At 37.2% G+C, this 23,741-nt stretch overlaps 1 protein-coding gene across 2 annotated transcripts in view; it reads left to right on the top strand.

Annotated features, from left to right (window-relative positions):
- ZFR (zinc finger RNA binding protein) overlaps positions 1 to 12,903 on the top strand; it is a 78,913-nt gene extending 66,010 nt beyond the window's left edge. For both annotated transcript variants that reach the window (XM_057540260.1, XM_057540261.1), the window contains 3 exons: positions 8,268 to 8,379; positions 8,498 to 8,595; positions 11,285 to 12,903. In XM_057540260.1, coding sequence (XP_057396243.1) covers positions 8,268 to 8,379; positions 8,498 to 8,595; positions 11,285 to 11,464 — 390 coding nt within the window. In that variant the 3' untranslated portion in view covers positions 11,465 to 12,903. The remainder of the gene's footprint in view (positions 1 to 8,267; positions 8,380 to 8,497; positions 8,596 to 11,284) is intronic.
- The last annotated feature ends 10,838 nt before the right edge of the window (positions 12,904 to 23,741 follow it).

Here is a 23,741-nt window from a genome sequence, read left to right as displayed (position 1 = left end):
GTCTTCCCAGACCAGGGCTCGAACCCGTGTCCCCTGCATTGGCAGGCAGATTCTTAACCACTGCACCACCAGGGAAGCCCTACATGGCTCTTTTTGAATTATGGTTGTCTCAGGGTATATGCCCAGTAGTGGGATTGCTGGGTCGTATGGTAGTCCTATTTTTAGTTTTTTAAGGAACCTCCATAGTGGCTGTATCAATTTACATTCCCACCAGCAGTGCAAGACGGTTCCCTTTTCTCCACACCCTCTCCAGCATTTATTGTTTCTAGATTTTTTGATGATGGCCATTCTGACTGGTGTTAGGTGACACCTCATTGTACTTTTGATTTGCATTTCTCTAATGATTAGTGATGTTGAGCATCTTTTCATGCATTTGTTGACCATCTGTATGTCTTCTTTGTAGAAATGTCTGTTTAGGTCTTCTGCCCATTTTTAGATTGGGTTGTTTGTTTTTGTGATATTGAGCCACATGAGCTGCTTGTATATTTTGGAGATTAATCCTTTGTCAGTTGCTTCGTTTGCAAATATTTTCTCCCATTCTGAGGCTTGTTTTTTGGTCTTGTTTATGGTTTCCTTTGCTGTGCAAAAGCTTTTAAGTTTCATTAGGTCCCATTTGTTTATTTTTGTTTTTATTTCCCTTACTCTAGGAGGTGGGTCAGAAAGGATCTTGCTGTGATTTATGTCATAGAGTGTTCTGCCTATGTTTTCCTCTAAGAGTTTGATAGTGTCTGGCCTTACATTTAGGTCTTTAGTCCATTTTTGAGTTTATTTTTGTGTATGGTGTTAGGGTATGTTCTAATTTCATTCTTTTATATGTAGCTGTCTATTTTTCCTAGCACCATTTATTGAAGAGGCTGTCTTTTCTCCATTGTATAGTCTTGTCTTCTTTGTCAAAGATAAGGTGACCATATGTGTGTGGGTTTATCTCTGGGCTTTCTATCTTGTTTCATTGATTCAGATTTCTTTTTTTGTGCCAGTACCATACTGTCTTGATTACTATAGCTTTGTAGTATAGTCTGAAGTTGGGGAGCCTGATTCCTCCAGCTCCATTTTTCTTTCTCAAGATTGCTTTGGCTATTCGGGGTCTCTTGTGTTTCCATGCAAATTGTAAAATTTCTTATTCTAGTTGTGTGAAAAATACCATTGGTAGTTTGATAGGGATTGCATTGAACTTGTAGGTTGTTTTGGATAGTATAGTCATTTCCACAATATTGGTTCTTCCTGTCCAGGAGCATGGAATATCTCTCCATCAGTTTATGTTATCTTTGATTTCTTTCATCAGTGTTTTATAGTTTTCTGAGTACAGGTCTTTTGCCTCCTTAGGTAGGTTTATTCCTAGGTATTTTACTCTTTTTGTTGCGATGGTAAATGGGATTGTTTCCTTAATTTCTCTTTCTGATCTTTCGTTGTTAGTGTATAAGAATGCAAGAGATTTCTGTGCATTACTTTTGTATCCTGCAACCTTACCAAATTCATTGATTAGTTCTAGTAGTTTTCTAGTGGTATCTTTAGGGTTTTCTATGTATAGTGTCATGTCATCGGCAAACTGTGACAGTTTTACTTCTTCTTTTCCAGTTTGTATTCCTTTTATTTCTTTTCTTCTCTGATTGCTGTGGCTAGGACTTCCAATACTATATTGAATAAGAGTGGCGAGAGTGGACATCGTTGTCTTGTTCCTGATCTTAGAGGAAATGCTTTCAGTTTTTCACCCTTGAGAACGATGTTTGCTGTGGGTGTGTAGTATATGGCCTTTATTATGTTGAGGTAGGTTCCCTCTTTGCCCTCTTTCTGGAGGGTTTTTATCATAAATGGGTGTTGAATTTTGTCAAAAGCTTTTTCTGCATCTGTTGAGATGATCATATGGTTTTTATTCCTTAATTTGTTAATATGGTGTATCACATTGATTGTTTTGCCTATATTGAAGATTCCTTGCATCCCTGGGAGAAATCCCACTTGATCATGGTGTATGATCCTTTTAATGTGTTGCTGGATTCTGTTTGCTAGTATTTTGTTGAGGATTTTCACGTCTATGTTCATCAGTGATTTTGGTCTATAATTTTCTTTTTTTGTGATCTCTTTGTCTGGTTTTGATATCAGGGTGGTGGTGGCCTCGTAGAATGAGTTTGGGGAGTGTTACTCCCTCTGTAATTTTTTGGAAGAGCTCGAGAAGGATAGGTGTTAACTCTTCTCTAAATGTTTGATACAATTCGCCTGTGAAGCCATCTGGTCCTGGACTTTTGTTTGTTGGAAGATTTTTAATTACAGTTTCAATTTCATTACCTGTGATTGGCCTGTTTATGTTTTCTAATTCTTCCTGGTTCAGTCTTGGAAGGTTGTACTTTTCCAAGGATTTGTCCATTTCTTTCAGGTTGTCCATTTTATTGGCATATAATTGCTTGTAGTAGTGTCTTAACAATCTTTTGTATTTCTGTGGTGTCAGTTGTGATCTCTCCTTTTTCATTTCTAATTTTATTGATTTGAGTCCTCTCCCTTTTTTTCTTGAGTCTGGCTAAAGGTTTATCAATTTTGTTTATCTTCTCAAAGAACCAGCTTTTAGTTTTATTGATCTTTGATATTGTTTTCTTTGTTTCTGTTTCATTTTGTTCTGCTCTGATCTTTTTGATTTCTTTCCTTCTACTAATTCTGGGTTTTCTTTGTTCTCCTTTTTCTACTTGCTTTAGGTTTAAGGTTAGATTGTTTGAGATTTTTCTTGTTTCTTGAGGTGAGCTTGAATTGCTATATACTTCCCTCTCAGAACTGCTTTTGCTGCATCCCATAGGTTTTGGATCATCGTGTTTTCATTGTCATTTGTCTCTAGGTATTTTTTGATTTCCTCTTTGATTTCTTCAGTGATCTCTTTGTCATTTAGCAGCGCACTGTTTAGCCTCCATGTATTTGTGTTTTTTACTGTTTTTTTCTTGTAATTGATTTCTACTTTCATAGCGCTGTAGTTGGAAAAGATGCTTGATACTATTTCAGTTTTCTTAAATTTTCCAAGGTTTGATTTTTGACCCCAAATGTGATCTATTCTGGAGAACGTTCCATGTGCACTTGAGAAGAAAGTGTATTCTTCCACTTTCGGGTGGAATGTCCTAAAAATATCAATTAAGTCTATCTGGTCTATTGTGTCATTTAAAGCTTCTGTTTCCTTATTTATTTTCTGTCTGGATGATCTGTCTATTGGTATAAGTGGGGTGTTAAAGTCCCCCACTATTACTGTGTTAACTGTCGATTTCTCCTTTTATGGATGTTAACATTAGCCTTACGTATTGAGGTGCTCCTATGTTGGGTGCATAAATATTTATAATTGCTACGTTTTCTTCTTGGTTTGATCCCTTGATCGTTATGTAGTGTCCTTTCTTATCTCTTGTAATAGTCTTTATTTTAAAGTCTATTTTATCTGATATGAGTATTGCTACTCCAGCTTTCTTGTGATTTCCACTTGCATGGAATATCTTTTTCCATCCTCTCACTTTCAGTCTGTCTATGTCCCCAGGTCTGACATGGGTCTCTCGTAGACAGCATATGTAAGGGTCTTGTTTTTGTATCCATTCAGCCAGTCTGTGTCTTTTGGTTGGAGCATTTAATCCATTTACATTCAAGGTGACTATCAATATGTATGTTCCTATTACCATTTTCTTAATTGATTTGGGTTTGTTTTTGTGGGTCTTTTTCTTCTCTTGTGTTCCCTGCTTAGAGAAGTTCCTTTAGCATTTGTTGTAAAGCTGGTTTGGTGGTGCTGAATTCTTGTAGCTTTTGCTTGCGTGTAAAGCATTTGATTTCTCCATCAAATCTGAATGAGATCCTTGCTGGGTAGAGTAATCTTGGTTGTAGGTTCTTCCCTTTCATCCTTTAAATATGTCCTGCCACTCCCTTCTGGCTTGCAGAGTTTCTGCTAAAAGATCAGTTGTTAACCTTATAGAGATTCCCTAGTATGTTATTTATTGCTTTTCCCTTGCTGCTTTTAATATTTTTTCTTTGTATTTAATTTTTGATAGTTTGATTAATGTGTCTAGTCATGTTTCTCTTTGGGCTTATCCTGTATGGGACTCTCTGTGCTTCCTGGTCTTGTGACTATTTCCTTTCCCATGTTAGGGAAGTTTTCGACTATAATCTCTTCAAATATTTTCTCAGACCTTTTCTTTTTCTCTTCTTCTTTGGGACCCCTATAATTCAAGTGTTGGTGTGTTTAATGTTGTCCCAGAGGTCTCTGAGACTGTCCTCAATTCCTTTCATTCTTTTTTCTTTATTCTGCTCCCTCACAGTTATTTCCACCATTTTATCTTCCAGCTCACCTATCCATTCTTCTGCCTCAGTTATTCCGCTGTTAATTCCTTTTAGATTATTTTTAATTTCATTTATTGTGTTTTTCATCACTGTTTGTTTGCTCTTTAGTTCTTCTAGATCCTTGTTAAACGTTTCTTGTATTTTCTCCATTCTGTTTCCGAGATTTTGGATCATCTTTACTATCATTACTCTGAATTCTTTTTCAGATAGGTTGCCTATTTCGTCTTTATTTATTTGGTCTTGTAGGTTCTTACCTTGCTCCTTCATCTGTAACGTATCTTTTTGTCATTTCATTTTTTGTTTTTGTTTTTGTTTTTGATGGGTTGGGCTGTATTCCTGTCTTACTGGTAGTTTGGCGTGAGGCATCCAGCATTGGAGTTTGCAGGCCGTTGGATAGAGCAGGGTCTTCCTGCTGAGAAGAGGACCTCCGGGAGGCCTCAGTCGGATTAATATTCCCTGAGGTCTGAGGTTCTCTGTTAGTCCAGCGGTTTGGACTCGGAGGTCCCACCGCAGGAGCTCGGGCCTGACCCCCAGCCTGGGAACCAAGATCCCACAAGCCATGTAGCGTGCCAAAAAAACCCAGAAAGGATCAATACAATAACAAAGAATAAAAAACAAAATAAAATCAGAAAGATTAAAAAAAACATATTAGGAAAAATAGAAATATAATTGAAACAACCAGTCACTGGGGGTTCCTCCCGTCCCCTTAGGTGTCTGTGGTCCCTCACCAGTACCTGTTAGGTGCCCTAGTTTTCTGTCCTTTTACTTTTGAATGCGTACATTTCAGAGTATATAAACCTCTTGTGTTCTGCTTTTGTTGCTTTCTTAACTGTAGACCTCTGCTTGGAGAACAACCATGTTCCATAGAAAATTAACATTTTTAAATTGCTTCCTTCCGAGCAAATGATCTCAGAAGGCAGATGGTTGACTTAGTTTTATTGTGTGGTTAGATATATGGACTTTCTGTATTCCATAAATAATTCATTTCTTTCTTGGTTTTTAGTTAGTTTCTACCTTAATATATAAGTATAAATTACAAATTCCCACTTCTAAGGTCAGTCAGTAAGCAGATTTTGAAAAAGCTTTGAATTACTTGTAACATTTTATATCTTGACATAGCTATATTATAGCTGATTATTTAATACTTATTTTTCTCTTAACATTCTCTAAAAGTATTATAAATTTGAGGTATTTGGGGAAAGTTGCATATTTTCGGACATCAATTTTGTATTTTATTAACTTGTTAATTATAAGCCTTGATTTCTTTTATTGGCAGGATTATTTTCATATTTCTTAACAAAAGTATTCTGTTTCATAAACATTTATTGAGTGTTTTCATTTATTTATTTACTTACTTACTTCGTTGCCGTGTGCAGGCTTTCTCTAGTTGCAGCTAGTGGGGGCTACTCTTCATTGTGGTGCGCAGGCTTCTCATTGCGGTGGCTTCTCTTGTTGCGGAGCACAGGCTCTAGGCATGCGGGCTTTGGTAGCTGTGGCACGCGGGCTCAGTAGTTGTGGCGCATGGGCTTAGTTGCTCCATGGCATGTGGGATCTTCCCAGACCAGGGCTCGAACCCATGTCCGCTGCATTGGCAGGCGGATTCTTAACCACTGTGCCACCAGGGAAGCCTATTGAGTATTTTCTACATACTGGCCACTTAGACTAGGCAGAGGGGTTCAAAATAAATGACATCTGGGGGACTTCCCTGGTGGCCCAGTGGTAAATAATCCACCTTCCAATGCAGGGGACGCAGATTTGACCCCTGGTTGGGCAAGTAAGATCCCACATGTCACGGGGCACCTAAGCCCAGCACCACAACTACTGAGCTCGTGCACCTCAATGAGAGAGCCCGTGTGCTGCAAGCTACAGAGCCCACGCACTCTGGAGCCACCTGCCCTGGAGCCTGTGCTCCACAACTAGAGGAAAACCCGCACACCACAACGAAGAGCCCGCACCCAGATGAAAGATCCCATATGCCTCAACGAAGACCCCGCGTGCCGCAACTAAGACCTGACGAAGCCAAAAAAATAAATAAACTTTTTTAAAATCCAAAATAGGGCTTCCCTGGTGGCGCAGTGGTTGAGAATCTGCCTGCTAATGCAGGAGACACGGGTTTGAGCCCTGGTCTGGGAAGATCCCACATGCCACGGAGCAGCTGGGCCCGTGAGCCACAGCTGCCGAGCCTGCGCGTCTGGAGCCTGTGCCCCGCAACGGGAGGGGCCGCGATAGTGAAAGGCCCGCGCACCGCGATGAAGAGCGGTCCCCGCACCGCGATGAAGAGTGGCCCCCACTTGCTGCAACTAGAGAAAGCCCTCGCACGAACCGAAGACCCAGCACAGCCAAAAATAAATAAATAAATAAATAAATAAATAAATAAAATTAAAATCCAAAATAAATGACACTTGACAATCCTTTAATCTTCAAAGATTTCAGTCTTTTGGACATCTTGAAATAATACTTGACTTGTCTGGAAAGGAAAGGTGTTTATTCTACATTCATAGAGTCGTCTAGATAAGTGAAGCTGATTTCTTAAAATACTAAAATTTTAAAATGAAAATCCTTAAAAATTGTCTTGAACATCTTACTGCATTCTTCAGTTGAGTAAACTGAACCATCTTAATTTTTTTGTTGTAATTTACATTTGTCATTATTAACATTCATTATTCTCAGATGTTTTTAACTTCATGCTTCCAGCTGTCATTTTTTATAGCTCTTAATGTGCACTATCTCTTTAAATTCACATCTCTCTTACAATTTATTCCTAATTTGTTTGGGACTGAAGCCTCCAAATGTCCAGCCTTTTAAGAATTATTCTTACTTAAAAGATCTGAGTAATGGCCTTGGGGTGAATAGGCGGCTGTAGTTTTTACCTCTGATTAAATTTATGAGTTTTTTAAGTATACAACTAAAAATGGATTCTCCCTAAGGTATTTTCAGTTTCAGTATCATTTTAAGGATTTCATTCTAGTTGCAATCTATTTAGTTTCTTTGAAGTGTTATTGGTGGTTTTATTTATAATTTAAGTAAAAGCTACAACTTGGACAAACATTAAACATTATGCTAAGTGAAAGAAACCAGATACAAAAAGTCACATATTATATGGTTCCATTTGTATGAAGTATCTAGAAGAGGCAAATCTATAGAAATAGAAAGGGGTTTAGTTGTTGCCAGGGGATGGAAGAAAGGAAGGATGGAGAATGACTGCTAATAGGTATGGAGTTTTTTTGGGGGGTGATGAAAATGTTCTGGAATTAGAGAGTGGTTATGGTTGAACAACTTTGTAAATGTACTAAAAACCGCTGAGTTGTACGTTATATCTCAATTTTTAAACTCTAAATGGAAACAAATTTTTCTAATAAGAGACCCTTCAAAACGCTTTCTGGATCTAAATCTGTACTTTTTCTTTTATTCATTGGTTTATATTTTGAGTCTCTCAAGTGTAATTTACAGTGAAAGCATAAGTTGTGTTTTCCTTAAGGATAATAGAAGTACAGTTGTATGTTAAATGAAAATTAGATAATTGTTCGTAAAGAAAACAAGTCTTTACTTAGTAGAATACTGTCTTGCTCTAACTACTTAGTATCATCAGTATGTAGGTATTAAAGAACATATGTATGTGAGTCCTAAATATCTAAAGAATTTTAAGGACTGTCATATTTTAATAAGAAAGGATAACAATAACTAAAAATAACAAAAAACCGTATTAATCTATTTTTCATTAAGCATAAATTATAAAATATTTTTAAGATGTCAATTATCTAGTCTTAGTAATTTTGTTTTCATTACTTATTATTTAATTTTGATTATTTTTATGTTATATGTAATTTTTTTCTAATTTTGTGACTTGGTCTATGTAACTTTTTCAACCTTTAAAATTTTTAATGACAGTTTTGCAGGTAGTTTGTCATTCTGGTGTTTGAAAATGAATAGTTCCTTTGGGCTGTAAGCTGTTAAGCACATTGTTATGTTTCTGTTTTTAGGCTATGGAGTTACTGGTAGAGAAAGCAATCAGTAGTGCTTCTAGTCCTCAGAGTCCTGGAGATGCGCTGAGAAGAGTTTTTGAGTGCATTTCTTCGGGGATTATTCTTAAAGGTAAGTTTTACTTCATTTTTAATGTTTGTTTTTGTGTTTGATGGTTGAATGAGAACTCTTCTTTATTTTACAAATGGATGATGGTAATGCTTTTTTCTCCCTACGGTGATTGCTGTAGGTAGTCCTGGACTTCTGGATCCTTGTGAGAAGGATCCCTTTGATACCTTGGCAACAATGACTGACCAGCAGCGTGAAGACATCACATCCAGTGCACAGGTACCAGTGTCTTCCTAATCCCAAAGCTTTGTTCTATCACTGCCCTTAAAGTTTTGGTTTTTTATAATTGTCCTTTAGAAAAAATCACTGTAAGTAAACCCTTAAAGAGAATATAATTTAAACTAGATTTCATTAATATACTCTTCAATTTTATTATTTTAACTATGTGTGTGTCTCATTAAGTGTATTATATAAATATAAAAATACAGCAGTATTTTCAGTGTCACTAAATCTGGGTATTACGTTGTATATCAAGATCAGTAGAGAAGCTATTTATGTCCTCCGGATGTACAGAAGTGATATGTTGTATGGTTTATGGAAATTTTTGTTATGTTTTAGCCTTTCCTGCCACTGAAAAAGCCAGCTAATGTAGTAATTAAAAGTGTGGGCCCTGAAGTCAAGACTCCCTGAGTTTGAATACCAGCTCTGCCAGCTCATCTGTAAGGGATAAGAGCAGTATCTATCTCAAATAGGATTGTTGGGAAGATTAAATAAGTTAATATTTCAATCAGTCTAAAACTGCTATAGCTTTCTTTTTTTGAGTCCAGAAGTGTACTAAGAGGAGAATAAGGTTAATCAGCCCCCTCAAAAAAGGAATTAAGTAAACCTTGTCTTCCTTGATATTGTTTAAAAATTCCAAGATGACTTTTTATGGGAATAATTTCAGTATCCTCAAATTTCGTTTGCTGCTAAATAATTTACAATGACACAGTAGAAATCTCTCCTTGTTAGAATTTAGGAATGTATATCAATCACATGCAGAACAAGAGCTTACAGAGTGTGCACTCCATCCTCAGATGCTATTTTAGTTTTCCTTACTGGAGTACTCTTCTATTTAGAAACTCCTAGTATTAGAAAAAGCTGATGATCAGTAGCAATATGTCTGTCGTAGAAGTGTATTACTACTATTCATTATTATACACCAGGTATCTTTGGATATTTTCTTTTAATACAGAAGAAAACATTATTCTGTTTATCTTTGGGAAGGACCTTTTATAAGTATCTCTAAATAAAGAATTAGTATTCTGTTATGATAAATATTCCTAGTTTCACTTCAGAAAGTTAACAGCCTTATAACTTAGATGAGATAGAGAAGTACCCAGTACTGCCAAAGATCCAGAACTGCAGGCTTACACAGAATGCTGTATCAAGTTCCGACCAAGATGATTTGGGGACTTTTCAAGGTTTGAAAAGCCAATCAATGTATGAGCAGAGTTCTAAGGAACTAGAATCATCTAATCTGGAAAAAAGTTTTAGAACTGTAAATTCTCACTTGGATGATTGTAGTCAATAACTGTATCTCAGCTGAAGAAAATAAACAGGGATTAAAAATAGTCTAAATAGCAGCCACTGTGGAAAACAGTTTGGCACTTCCTCAATAAGTTAAACATAGAGTTACCATATGACCCAGCAGTTTGACTCCTAAGTATATTCAAAGAACTGCAAATATATGTTTATTAAAAAGTTATACACAAAAAATAATAAAAAATAAAAAAGTTTTTAAAAAAAATTTATGCACAAATATTCATAGAAGCATTGTGCATAATTGCCAAAAAGTGGAAACATCCCAAGTGTATATCAACTGATAGGTGGATAAACAAATATAGTATATTCATACAGTGGAAAATTACTCAGCCATTAAAAGGAATGAAGTGCTGATACATAATATAATGTAGATGAATCTGAAAACCTTAATGTAAGTAAAAGAAGCCAGACACAAAAAGTCATGTTGTATGATTGCATTTATATGAAATGTCCATAGGAGACAAATCTGTCAAGATAGAAAAGTAGATTAGTGGTTGTGAGGGCCTCAGGGTAGAGGAATTGAGGAATGACTGCTGTTGGGCCATGGGGTTTTTTTACGGGTGAGAGGTGGTGATGAAAATGTTCTAGAATTAGAGAGTGGTTATGGTTGAAAAACTTTGTAAGTATACTAAAAAAAAAACCACTGAATTGTACACTTTAAGAGGGCAAATTTTATATGTGAATTATATCTCAAGAAATAGTCTAAACAGTTATATTGAAGGTTTAACTACATAGTGAAAATTGCCATTTAATCAAATGACTGTAAAATTTCCTTATATTAGTTTAAAGGGTATATATCCCCCAGAAAACTGGGGAATTATGTCTCAAATAGCTTGTGACATATAAGGTCTTGTGACATTGATGCCTAACATACTCCTATGTATACATAGCCACATAGTGAAAAATCTTTTTTTTAGTTCATGAAGTAACAAGTTGTAGAAGTATAATCCTCATTTTGTAAACCTGGGGAGAGGTGTGTGTGTGTGTGTGCACACGTGTACCCCATGACTGAGCCTGTGTACATGGGCATCCACAGGAAAAGTGGGAAGATGAGTGAATATGAACCAAAGAGATGTTCATTCAATAAGTGAGACACTTTTGCTGTATATTGTTTTAGGATTTTTTTAATGAACATTATACTAATTTTTTTTAAGAATTATTTTTTTAACTTATGCTTTAAAAAACAAACAGCATGCACACATTAAAGCCTGAAAATAAAAACATCAGAACATATGGAGTATTTCATTTGTGAAACTTAATATCGTTCAAGATGTTTCTTTCATTAAACATGCTTTTTTATATTGTCATTTGGGGCTATAAACCTAATAAGAATTAATACTGGTTTTTTAAATTAACTAAATTCTGACTCTTTCTTTTGTTGTAGTTTGCATTGAGACTCCTTGCATTCCGCCAGATACACAAAGTTCTGGGCATGGATCCACTACCCCAAATGAGCCAACGTTTTAACATCCACAACAACAGGAAACGAAGAAGGGATAGTGATGGAGTTGATGGATTTGAAGCTGAGGGGAAAAAAGACAAAAAAGATTATGATAACTTTTAAAAAGTTTCTGTAAAATCTGCAGTGTTAAAAGACAACAGGTGCCCATTTGTTGGCTGTTTTTCATTCATAATGATGTCTACTTTGAAAAAATTATCAAGAATTTAAAGAATTTCATGGAAGAACCAAGTTTTTCTATGATATTAAAATCTTTTAATGTACAGTGTTAGGTATTATATGAATGGAAAGACACCCCCCCAAAAACTGCTCCAACTAGGGGAAAAACAATTGTTCTGATTTTTTTTTCCCATTATTTTTGGTTTTATTTACTGATTGCCCTAGCTCCCCCTATATTTGTGTCTTTTATTAACTAGTCCTATTAAATCTTTACTATATTTAATGCAGTATTTGTGCTCAGTTGCTATGTGTATTTTGATATTTTTATTTAGAGGTTTTGTTTGCTGTTTGATACTAGTTGTTACTTTGTGTTACAGATATCCTTTACCCCCTCTTAATATTTTACAGCAGTACGTTTTTTTGTAACGTGAGACTGCAGAATTTCTTCCTTTTGCTATTCTTTATGTGATGGATTACAACACAAAAAAGTTATCCTGCCATTTAAGTGCTCAGAACTGAATGTTTCTGCAGATCTTGTGGCATTTGTCTCTCTAGTGTGATATATAAAGGTGTAATTAAGACAGATTTCTGTTAATCTAATCAAGTTTGCTGTTAGTTGTGCATTAGCAGTATAAAAGCTAATATATACTATATGGTCTTGCAACAGTTTTAAAGCCTCTGCATAATTGATAATAAAAATGCATGAAATTTTTGTTTTTAATACTTTTAAAATTATAATTTTAGGTTTGACACGTAGATCTTTGTACAGTTGACTTTTTGACATAGCAAGGCCAAAAATAACTTTCTGAATATTTTTTTCTTCTGCATAAGTGGAAAGGGCATTTTTCATATATAAGTGGGCTAACCAATATTTTCAAAAGGAACTGTATCATTGTGCAACTAACAACAGTAACTAGCCCTTAATTATGAAGACAGTTCCTTATTGGTGTGTGTGAGATTACTCTAGCGACTATTACAGTATAATAATAGTTGAATGATCCCTCCCCCCTGTCCCCACACCCCATCACCCAGATAATTTACAGTTCTGTTAACAGTGAGGTTGATAGAGTATTGCTGATTTAAAAAAATTAAGGTTATCTAAGGAAAAAAAAACAGAAAATTATTTGGTGTGGCCATCTTACCTGCTTATGTGTCCTACAAAAAGCTAAATATTCTAGCAGTGGTGTAATGAAAAGTTACATCTTACTGTTGATATATGTATGCTCTGGTACACAAATGTCATTTTGTTGTCACAGCACTACAGTGAAATACACAAATAAAAACTTAAATTCATATAATGACTTAAATGTATTATATGTTAGAATTGACATAAATACTTCTGCTTTGAAATGACGTATGCTTCAGTAAAACCATATTCAAATTTATTGGCTACTTACATCTTGTTATTTCTGACAAATGATGCTTCCTGGGCACATAATTTCCAGAAAATTCAATGGTAATTCAATACCATATTGGTTCAGTTTCTTTCTTGGGTCAGAATCTTCCCCCAGGCTCTTAGAGGACCAGGAGACTGTAGGAGACAGCCGCTGGGGAAATAGAACAGGAGATTCTGATTCTTCTCCCAGATGTGTCACATACTATCTTTGTAACTCGAGCAAGCATCTTTTCTTTTTTTTTTTTAATCTTTCCGGGTCTCATTTTAGTCACCCAGTAAAAAATTTGGAATTTTGTTTCTCACAGTTCTCTTACTTAAGAAAAGAACTGACATTTATCACTCACTAATGACAGACACCATGCTAGGTCTTACACACGTTTTCCTGTTTAAAACTATCATAACAAATTAAGAATAAGTGAAGGTGCTGTATTTCTTATTTTTTAGGTGAGAAAACTAAAGCCCAGAGTGGCTAATTAAAGTTAATACATCAATTTAGTGACAGAGTTGAAATTGAAAGTCAGGTATCAAAGTTTATGCTCAGCACTTTCCCAGCCTGCTCCCTTCATCTTGCAATTAATTATGTTCTAAAAATGTTCTCAGCCTAAGTTCCAAATTTTTGCATTTAGTTTCAGGTGTCTTCATCCAGATATACAAGTGGTGCCACTTAAATTTTTTTACAAAGAGAATTATTTCAGTATTATTTATTTTTGGCACAGCTTAATGGTTTTCACAGTTGTAGCTAGATCCACATTAACCATCTTATATGAAATAAAGTTGACTTGAGTATTTGTTAGTATCTCTTCTGCTTTGACAGTTTTTAAAGAAAATTATAAACTTTCTAGTCAAAAGAAGCATTGGTTATCATGCTAACACATTCTTGAACCAGTTGTTTCGGCAACTAATTTACTTATCAGTTTTCTCTGCACCTCAAACTAGCTCTTCTTGTTATTATAGTGCATGCTTATGTTTCAGTAATGATAACCCAGATAAAACAAATTGATTCCTCTCAACTATCCCCCAATTACATGATGCATTACAAATTAGATTTTTGTCTTCACCATTATTGTTTCTTCTATTTCTTTAAATAAGCTAGTATTAAAAATGAAAACTTCATGTCTATCCAAAATGATTGTTCCCTTTCTTGTCCAATATCTGTCCTCAAGATTGAGGAGTATCAATGAAAAGGGTGGAGTGAAACTGAGTGAGGCCCTGTAGGGCTTTTGTACTGAATTTGGCAGAGCTAACTTAAAAATTTTTTCCCAATAAAGGGCAAATTTTATAGTGTCATAGATAATATTCATAGCAGTGATCTCAAATTTGTTCATGAGAGTCATGTGGGGAACATTCTAAAAATTAAGATTCCTAAACCCTAATTCCAGAAATTCTGACTAAGGAGGGCCAGAATAAGCCTGAGAATGTGCATTCTAAGATGACTTTCTCTTAGTTGTTTGTTTGAACGGATTGTTCATAACATGTTACAAAAGTCAAAAATTGTAAAGGGGTTTACGGCATAAAATACCTTCTGCCTCCCCTTGTTTTCCCATTACATGGTTCCCCTTTCCAGAGGTAGTGTTATCCATTTGTATATCCTTCCACACATGGTCTGTGCACATGTCAGCATAAACCTGTGCTCCCCTTTGTCTTTGTACAAATGGCTGGATACTGCGTACATTGTTCTGAACCTTGCCTTTTCTCATTTAATGTATCTTGGAGTCTTGGAGGTTGTTCTGTATCAGTACACAGGGAAACTGCATTTTTAACAAGCACTGTAGGATCATCCCAGATCAATTTTTTTCTTTAATTATAGGTGGTTCTGATGCAAGTTGTACATGGATCATGCTTTAATAAACATGCTTTACAGTTCAGAATTAAATTATATTTTAAGTTTAGTATTAAAGGTATTTTATGATCAGCTATACAATATGGCAATAAGTTTATTGCAGTATTTAGCAAATCATAATATCCCTATTCCCTAAGCAATTTTATTGATTAGTTGTTGTCTAGGTAATTTTAGTAAGCTATAGTCTAGTTAATTTTAGTCCTCCTTTGTCTTTTTATTTTCATACTAATCTTTATTTATTCACACATTTGATAAAAATGTCACAGGCAGGAGTGAAATCATTACAATGACGTAAGTACAGACCAACCCCAAGTGCAGAGTCAAATGGCCAAAAAGCACATGAGCAGCGCACAGCTCCGTAACGTGTGTACTCACACTACTCTCCCCACACCACCCACGTCCCAGCAGTCACAGGCGCTAAGTTCCGTTAGTCCTCCTTTATCTTGCTTAGGGTAATAATAGTAGATGTAAAATAAAGTCTGCAAAGAGGAAACAATTCTATAACTTAAAACTTTGAGTAATATTTTTGAACAATGCTTAAACTGGTTCCATGTTAAATACAAAGCTACTCTATTCACTTTAATATAGTAAGATACTGGTACTAGAGACAAAGGGTCTTCAGTTTGGAAAGGACCGTTTAATCAGTAACCTAATGTGAAATATTTTTTTAAAAAGTAATCTGTTGCATGAAAGTATGAAAAGGCAGTTAAGTTGATCCCAGCTAATTAATCACTCATAAAATACGCTAATGTTAGAGAGTTCACAAGTAGAAAGGGAAAATGGCAGAGAACATAACTAGGGCTTGGATCAATATAGGCCCTATATTAAATAAATACAGGATAATGCAGTATGACAGGTTCCTGATGGGAAAAAGTCCAGAGTGTTGTAATTTACCTTGAGCTTTGCCATAAGCTGTTTAAAAAGAGCAAATTGTACTTCAGTGTGATATAGTGTGCATTATAATGCAGACAAAAACAGAAGGCCTGCCTTTTGCTAATGCATAATGTGGAGGGCTGGAAGGAAGTTAAAACCTGCATTACCAATCACAACTAATTTTAGTGAGCACTGCAAGCCTTTTAACAGCGAAGGCGCATTCTTGTATCCTTTGTCTTAGTGATATCCAAAATTGAGAGAGATGCAGTCCTCCTACACTAGGCATTAGTCACACCATATCTGGAATCTGGTGTTCAGTTCTGGGCATTAATTTTAATGTGATATTCAAAAAAGAATGACCAAGATAGTGAATTTGTTCAAAATTATGGCATGTAGTTGGAACCGCAGAGCAGGAGGGACAAAAGATGTTATGGGAGAGAGAAAGGATTATAAGTACCTTCTAATATGAATAGCTATAGGAAAAAAAAAGAACAATTGAAGAAATGGCTTTTTAAAAATATTAACTGCAACAATAAAATGAATGGGGTTACAGAGAAGTTGCCGACCCCTTACGTTGTTCAGGGGTCAGCTGTAGCACTTTCTATGGTTCTATCATTGGCATCTTCTTATATGTACATGCTAATGATGATCTCATCCACCTTCCAAGTTTCATCAGGTACTCCTTTTGTTATGTTTATTTCCAAATCCTTTCAGTCCAAACTCCAGTCTTGCCTTTTTTCTTTCTGCCTCCAGTCTCCACTATTCAACCTACAGTCCCCAGAATATTTTTCCTAAAGCACCGATTTGATCATGTCATTGCTCCTCAAAAGACCTTCAAGCAACTCCACATCACTGTGCTAAAATGGTACATGTGGTTTCATCCTTGGGCTATCACTAGGTGATAGGTTTCATTACACATGAGCAAACCAGGGTTTTGAGATTAAGTACTTTGCTGTTGCTATAATAAAGATCATTTGAATATCTCTTCTTGAATGTGTCAGATCATCAGAAAGCTGCGTACTTGGAGAGTCCTGTTGACTTCAAATCCTGAACTCTTAACCTTTATGCTATGTACCTCCTATAGATTTGTCCCTTTTTAAAAAAAAATATTTTTAATTGAAGTACAGTTGATTTACAAAGTGTTAATTTTTGCTTTAGTCAAACCTCTCTGCAGAATTTTAATGCTTAAGATGTAATGTACAAATAGATCTTAAGTATCCCAATTTTGGTCCACTCCAAAGGCCTGCCCATTAGCCTTTTTTTCTCCTCGTAATTCTAAAGAACCTACAAAGCTGTAGCTCTTTCAAAGGTCAATGCTTAAGTAAGGATAGGAAAAAAGGACAAAAACTTTTACCTGAGCCAGGAGTCAAAAATGATATCTAATATACTATACCCAGGATGTAGCTGTGTCTCACTTGGCCCAAAGACTGTTAGAAACTTTGAGCCAATATTAAAGATTTCACATGAAAATCCCAATTTGACTTCTCTTGAAAAACTGGAAGATCTGATGACATAGAGCATGTGTTCCTATGATGAGAGTAATGGCTACTCCCCCTAGAGGATAAATTTAAGACAAAGCCTGTTCTGGACAGTTTACCAAAACCTCTACTGTTCCCTATTTTGTCTACCAGGCTGGGCCTGTGGGCATTTGGTTTTATTATATTTCAGATCGTGGACATTTTACCTATGGACTCTTCCAATCTGCATGTGCAACCACATACGTTAAACTGAGGGGCAGACCATCTCTAAAATTACTGTCAGTTCCAAAATTCTTTGATTCTGTAGTCATGTGTTTCCCTCCTATATACTAGGATACGTGATGTCTCCCACACCTAATGTAAAGGACAGTCATAAACACTTGATGCACTTCCTTCATTGACTGTTTCAAGAGAAATGTCAGGAAGGAGGCCTGAAATTGAAGCAAGCTACAGCCTCAAAGGAATCCTTTATGTCAGGGCAGAGATCAAAACCTATCTCCTAAAAATCTCACAGTAACATTGGAGCAGCCTGCCTGTCTTCCTGTTTGCTCTTTGGTTGGATTAAGAGAAGGAGGGAGAAGATTCTAGATGGCAAAATTCTTAATTATATGGGTTCTTAATTTTTTCCTTTTTATGAAATAGTGCACATCAAAAGAGATAAAAAAGGAGAGGGCTTAGTATATGGTGAAGTGGAAGGGGAGCTACAACTAAATTATTAATTGAAACCAAACTTATGAGTTCCAGGGCTTCCCTGGTGGCGCAGTGGTTGAGAATCTGCCTGCCAATGCAAGGGACACGGGTTCGAGCCCTGGTCTGGGAAGATCCCACATGCCGCGGAGCAAATGGGCCCGTGAGCCACAACTACTGATCCTGCGCATCTGGAGCTTGTGCTCCGCAACAAGAGAGGCCACGATAGTGAGAGGCCCGCGCACCACGATGAAGAGTGGCCCCCGCTTGCCGCAACTAGAGAAAGCCCTTGCACAGAAACGAAGACCCAACACAGCCAAAAATAAATAAATAAATAATAAAAATAAAGGAATTCCTTTAAAAAAAAAAAATTTATGAGTTCCAGGTCCTGATAAGATGAGGTAAACACCATCCTCCCCGTCTCTTCCTCGGAATTCAACTATAAAATCTGGGTAAAATGCATGGAACAGCAATTTGAGGACCCTGAACCATAGTTAGTAGCAGGCAGATTGGAGAAGACCAGAACTGAAGTATATCAAACTGACAATTTTGCCATGTTTCCCCCTCCAGCAGTAAACTCACTGCTTAGCCTTGGACATGAATACAGCCACAGAAGTGTCTGGTAGAATTCAATAACTAAAGCTGCAGATTTCTGGCCAGAGGATTGAAAAAGGGAGTCCTGGGGAACTGAACACACTGGGCAGATTGGGGAGAGGAAGGAGCTAGGGCAAGTGACCCCATAAAGTTATTTATGAATAATACTATAATAATTACGGTAATTTTTTTTTTCTGGAGCTCAACCCCGACTTACTTTATAAGGCCAACATTACCCTGATACCAAAACTAGGTAGAAACAGTTCAAAGAAACTCAGACCAATATACCTGATGAAATTAGACTGAAGAATCCTTAACAGAAGATTTGTCAAATCAAATCTAGCACTATATATAAAGAATAACCACAACCAAGTGGAGTCTACCTTGGGAATGCAAGGCTGGTTCAATATGAAAATCAATATGTGAATTTTAGTACTAAAAATATAAAACTATAAAATTTAAAGAAATAACTGGGGAAACCATTATAATATATCAGAGTTGATATTAATAAATATGTTCAAATCATTTTTTAAATAAATTTATATTTTTATTTTTGGTTGCATTGGGTCTTTGTTGCTGCATGCAGGCTTTCTCTAGTTGCGGTGAGCGGGGCTACTCTTCGTTGCGGTGCGCGGGCTTCTGATATTGCAGTGGCCTCTCCTGCTGTGGAGCACGGGCTCTAGACACGTGGGCTTCAGTAGTTGCAGCACGTGGGCTCAGTAGTTGTGGCACACGGGCCCAGTTGCCCCGCGGCATGTGGGATCTTCCCAGACCAGGGATCGAACCTGTGTCCCCTGCATTGGCAGGTGGATTCCCAACCACTGTGCCACCAGGGAAGTCCCTGTTCAAATCATTTGAATCTGATTCCACTAAGAAAAGAATTGGACACAGGCATAAAGATTTACTACCTGAATTGTCAAGGATTAGAAAAATGGGACATCTGTGTAGTGGATCATTACAAATGATGTAGCTGTGTGTTTATTGACATACTGAGATTTTCATAAATCATATATGTAAAGCCAATATCTGTATAAACGTCCACATCTGTGGGCTTCCCTGGTGGCACAGTGATTAAGAATCTGCCTGCCAATGCCCGGGACACGTTTTCGAGCCCTGGTCCAGGAAGACCCCACATGTTGCGGAGCAACTAAGCCCATGCGCCACAACTACTGAGCCTGCACTCTAGAGCCCATGAGTCACAACTACTGAAGCCCGCACGCCTAGAGACCATGCTCTGCAACAAGAGAAGCCACTGCAATGAGAAGCCCGTGCACCGCAACAAAGAGTAGCCTCTGCTCGCCACAACTAGAGAAAGCCCGCGCCCAGCAAGGAAGACACAACGTAGCTAAAAATAAATAAATAAATAGATTTTTTTTTAAAGTCCACATTTATGATACATGCATCCACATATGCAGACACACACACACACGCACACACACACACACACACACACACACACACACACACAAAGTCCTAACTCAAAACTATTACATTGGGTATATGTATAACTGAATCACTTGGCTGTACACCTGAAACTAATACAATATTGTAAATCTGCTATTCTCCAATATAAAATAAAAAAAATTTTTTTAACTATTAACATTGGTTATCTCTGGATTATGAGCTATTGAGTGACTTTTTCCACTGATTCAGATGATTTGACAATGAATATGGAATACCTTGGTAATAAATTATAAAATATAATCTTCTTTCTTTAAAAGGGTAAGTGAGCAATGTACATGGCTGGACAATTCTTAAGAAATATATATTCTCAAAAGAAATATAAATAGCCAATAGCCATATGAAAACAAAATTTCAACCTTACTAGTAATCAAATAAATACAAATTTTTAAAATTAAGCTTTTGTCAACCAGATTGACAAAGATTATAAAGATTGAAAATATCAAGTAATACCAAGATCTCAAAGGCAAAGGCAAGGGCACCAGCTCAGTCAACAGCTGAATTATCCTTTTTTTAAATGCAAATATACAGAGAGAGATTTTGACCGAGCAACTGAACTTCAAAGAAGTTATCTTAAAGTATTAAATCTAGGGAACAGTTCTCGGAGTTTTCTGAGATGCTGTTCGTGGTTTATAATCCTCAAATTTGGCTCGAACAGAATTTTCCACTTCTTTCATGAAAAAAAAGAATTAAACCTAACCAGATAAGTATAGAAAACTATAAATTCAAATATATTTACAGAAGCATTATTGGCAAGTGGGTAAGATTAGAAACAAAATGTCCAGTAAGTATTTTAATGAAATACAGCTCAATCACCTAAGTGATGTTATAGACCAGTGATTTTTTTTTTTTTAATTATTTATTTATTTTTGGCTGCGTTGGGTCTTCATTGCTGTGCGCGGGCTTTCTCCAGTTGCGTCGAGCGGGGACTCCTCTTTGCTGCGGTGCACAGGCCTCTCACTGCAGTGGCCTTTCTCGCTGCGGAGCACGGGCTCTAAGTGCACGGGCTTCAGTAGTTGTGGTGCACAGGTTCAGTTGCTCTGCGGCACGTGGGATCTTCCCAGACCAGGGATCAGGTCAAACCCGTGTCCCCTGCATTGGCAGGTGGATTCTTAACCACTGCACCACCAGGGAAGTCCCTAGACCAGTGATTCTAAAGAGGAGTGCCCCCTCCTTAAAAACCACTCATTCAGGGCTTCCCTGGTTGCGCAGTGGTTAGGAATCCACCTGCTAATTCAGGGGACACGGGTTCGAACCCTGGTCCGGGAAGATCCCACATGTTGCGGAGCAACTAAGCCCGTGCGCCACAACTACTGAGCCTGCGCTCTAGAGCCCGCGAGCCACAACTACTGAAGCCCGCGTGCCAGAACTACTGAAGCCTGCACGCCTAGAGCCTGTGCTTCGCAACAAGAGAAGCCACCGCAATGAGAAGCCCACACACCCCAACGAAGAGTAGCCCCCGCTCACTGCAACTAAAGAAAGCCTGCGCACAGCAACGAAGACCCAACGCAGCCAAAAATAAAAATAAATAAATAAATGTATTAAAAAAACCATTCATTCAACCCCTGCTACCCATGATACTCATGAGATGGTGTTAGTTCCCTCAAGAATATTAGGTCAGGAAAAAAGCTGAAAATAACTATGTAGGAGCCTAACACATAAAGAAAGTTACTTTATAATGTTTAATGAAAAAAATCAGACTATAAAACCATGTGTGAAGAATGATCCCTTTTTGTTTTAATAGAAAAGCATGTATATATAGCCCATTCTTCCCCAAAATGTTTCCAGTGGTTATCCCTGTGAAGCATGATTATGACCTGTTCAGTTTGGGGTTTTTATTTCTATTTGATTAGGAGATTAGCTACTCTCTATATTTCTATAATAACTTTTACTATGTAATAGGAAATGATTACTTAATAATCCTTAAATAATTACTACATAATAATTCTTTAAAAAGAAACAAATGGTGTAAACCGCCCCCCCCCCCATTAGCTCCACACGCCTAAGGATAAATGCTGAAGTCCTTAGCATGGCATTCAGGGCCCATAAACTATACCTCTGGCCTGTCCCTCAAGCGTCCTCTCCTGCCACTCCCCGTACCAGGACCTGCCCTCTCACCAGTGGAGCAAAGCGCTTGCTCTCACCTCTCCATGTAGTGCATGTCCTGCTCCCTTTGAGGTCACCTTCATAGGCTTATGAGGGGCTCCTTCTATGACCGAGAGGGACAGAGCCCTTCCTTTGGGATGAAGAAGGTGTCACCCGGGTAATATGAGCAAACCAGGAAAAAGGCAGAGCAGAGAGCTTCTTTCTAAAAATGAATTGACTATTTTTCTGAGCATATAAGTGGTTCCAAATTAAGTTTCTCTTCGTATGTTCTCTTTACTTGATGTTGTCTCACATGAGGTGAGAGAATGAATTGCTTTTTTTTCCCCTCTCTTTCTGGGTCCCCAGTTCAGCTGAGCTGTAAAACTTCTTTTCAGGTTGCTTAAACCTGTGTCAGATATTTGCAAAGTCTGAGATTGCCTTGCTTGGTGCTTTACTTGGCTGCCCTCAGATTCTCTTCCAGAGACTAGGTGAATGAATGGTGAATAGACTCCAGTGTTCTGGAGGGAAATGGGGAAATGGGGAAATGGCCAATTATTAACAGTACTCAAGCAGAAAATTTACTCTAAAAGATATTGAGATGTTTCTTTGAAGCTCAGCCATTTCCATTCCTTATGCTATATTTTTGTTGCCTTTGGACAGAAAGGATTTTTAAAAAACAATTTTGATTACATTTTAACCTTGGGACAGATGACTATTTCCAACAGAAAACAGTGGGCCTTTCACACCCTCTGTGTCCTTTTATGGCACCTGAACAATAACCCTTTCAGGTTTTCAGTGAGTGCGGATAGGTTAGCCAAGCTCAAAAGAGGCCTGGCTGCACTTTGAGCAAAGCTCAAATAACCCATTGAGGAAGCATGCTTGCCTGTTCTTTTTTTTTTTTTTTTAACATCTTTATTGGAGTATAATTGCTTTACAATGGTGTGTTAGTTTCTGCTTTATAACAAAGTGAATCAGTTATACATATACATATGTTCCCATATCTCTTCCCTCTTGCGTCTCCCTCCCTCCCACCCTCCCCATCCCACCCCTCTAGGTGGTCACAAAGCACCGAGCTGATCTCTCTGTGCTATGCGGCTGCTTCCCACTATCTATTTTACATTTGGTAGTGTATATATGTCCATGCCACTCTCCCACTTTGTCACAGCTTACCCTTCCCCCTCCCCGTGTCCTCAAGTCCATTCTCTAGTAGGTCTGTGTCTTTATTCCCATCTTACCCCTAGGTTCTTCATGACCCTTTTTATTTTTTTCTTAGATTCCATATATGTGTTAGCATATGGTATTTGTTTTCCTCTTTCTGACTTACTTCACTCTGTATGACAGACTCTAGGTCCATCCACCTCACTACAAATAACTCAATTTCGTTTCTTTTTATGGCTGAGTAATATTCCATTGTATACATGTGCCACATCTTCTTTATCCATTCATCTGTTGATGGACACTTAGGTTGCTTCCATGTCCTGACTATTGTAAATAGAGCTGCAATGAACATTTTGGTACATGACTCTTTTTGAATTATGGTTTTCTCAGGGTATATGCCCAGTAGTGGGATTGCTGGGTCGTATGGTAGTTCTATTTTTAGTTTTTTAAGGAACCTCCATACTGTTCTCCATAGTGACTGCATCAATTTACATTCCCACCAACAGTGCAAGAGGGTTCCCTTTTCTCCACACCCTCTCCAGCATTTATTGTTTCTAGATTTTTTGATGATGGCCATTCTGACCGGTGTGAGATGATATCTCATTGTGGTTTTGATTTGCATTTCTCTAATGATTAATGATGTTGAGCATT

This window comes from Balaenoptera acutorostrata, chromosome 2 (assembly GCF_949987535.1).
Source record: "Balaenoptera acutorostrata chromosome 2, mBalAcu1.1, whole genome shotgun sequence".
Lineage (NCBI taxonomy): Eukaryota > Metazoa > Chordata > Mammalia > Artiodactyla > Balaenopteridae > Balaenoptera > Balaenoptera acutorostrata.
Note: the sequence above shows the minus strand (reverse complement) of the source record. Positions and strands in the feature narration are given on the sequence as shown.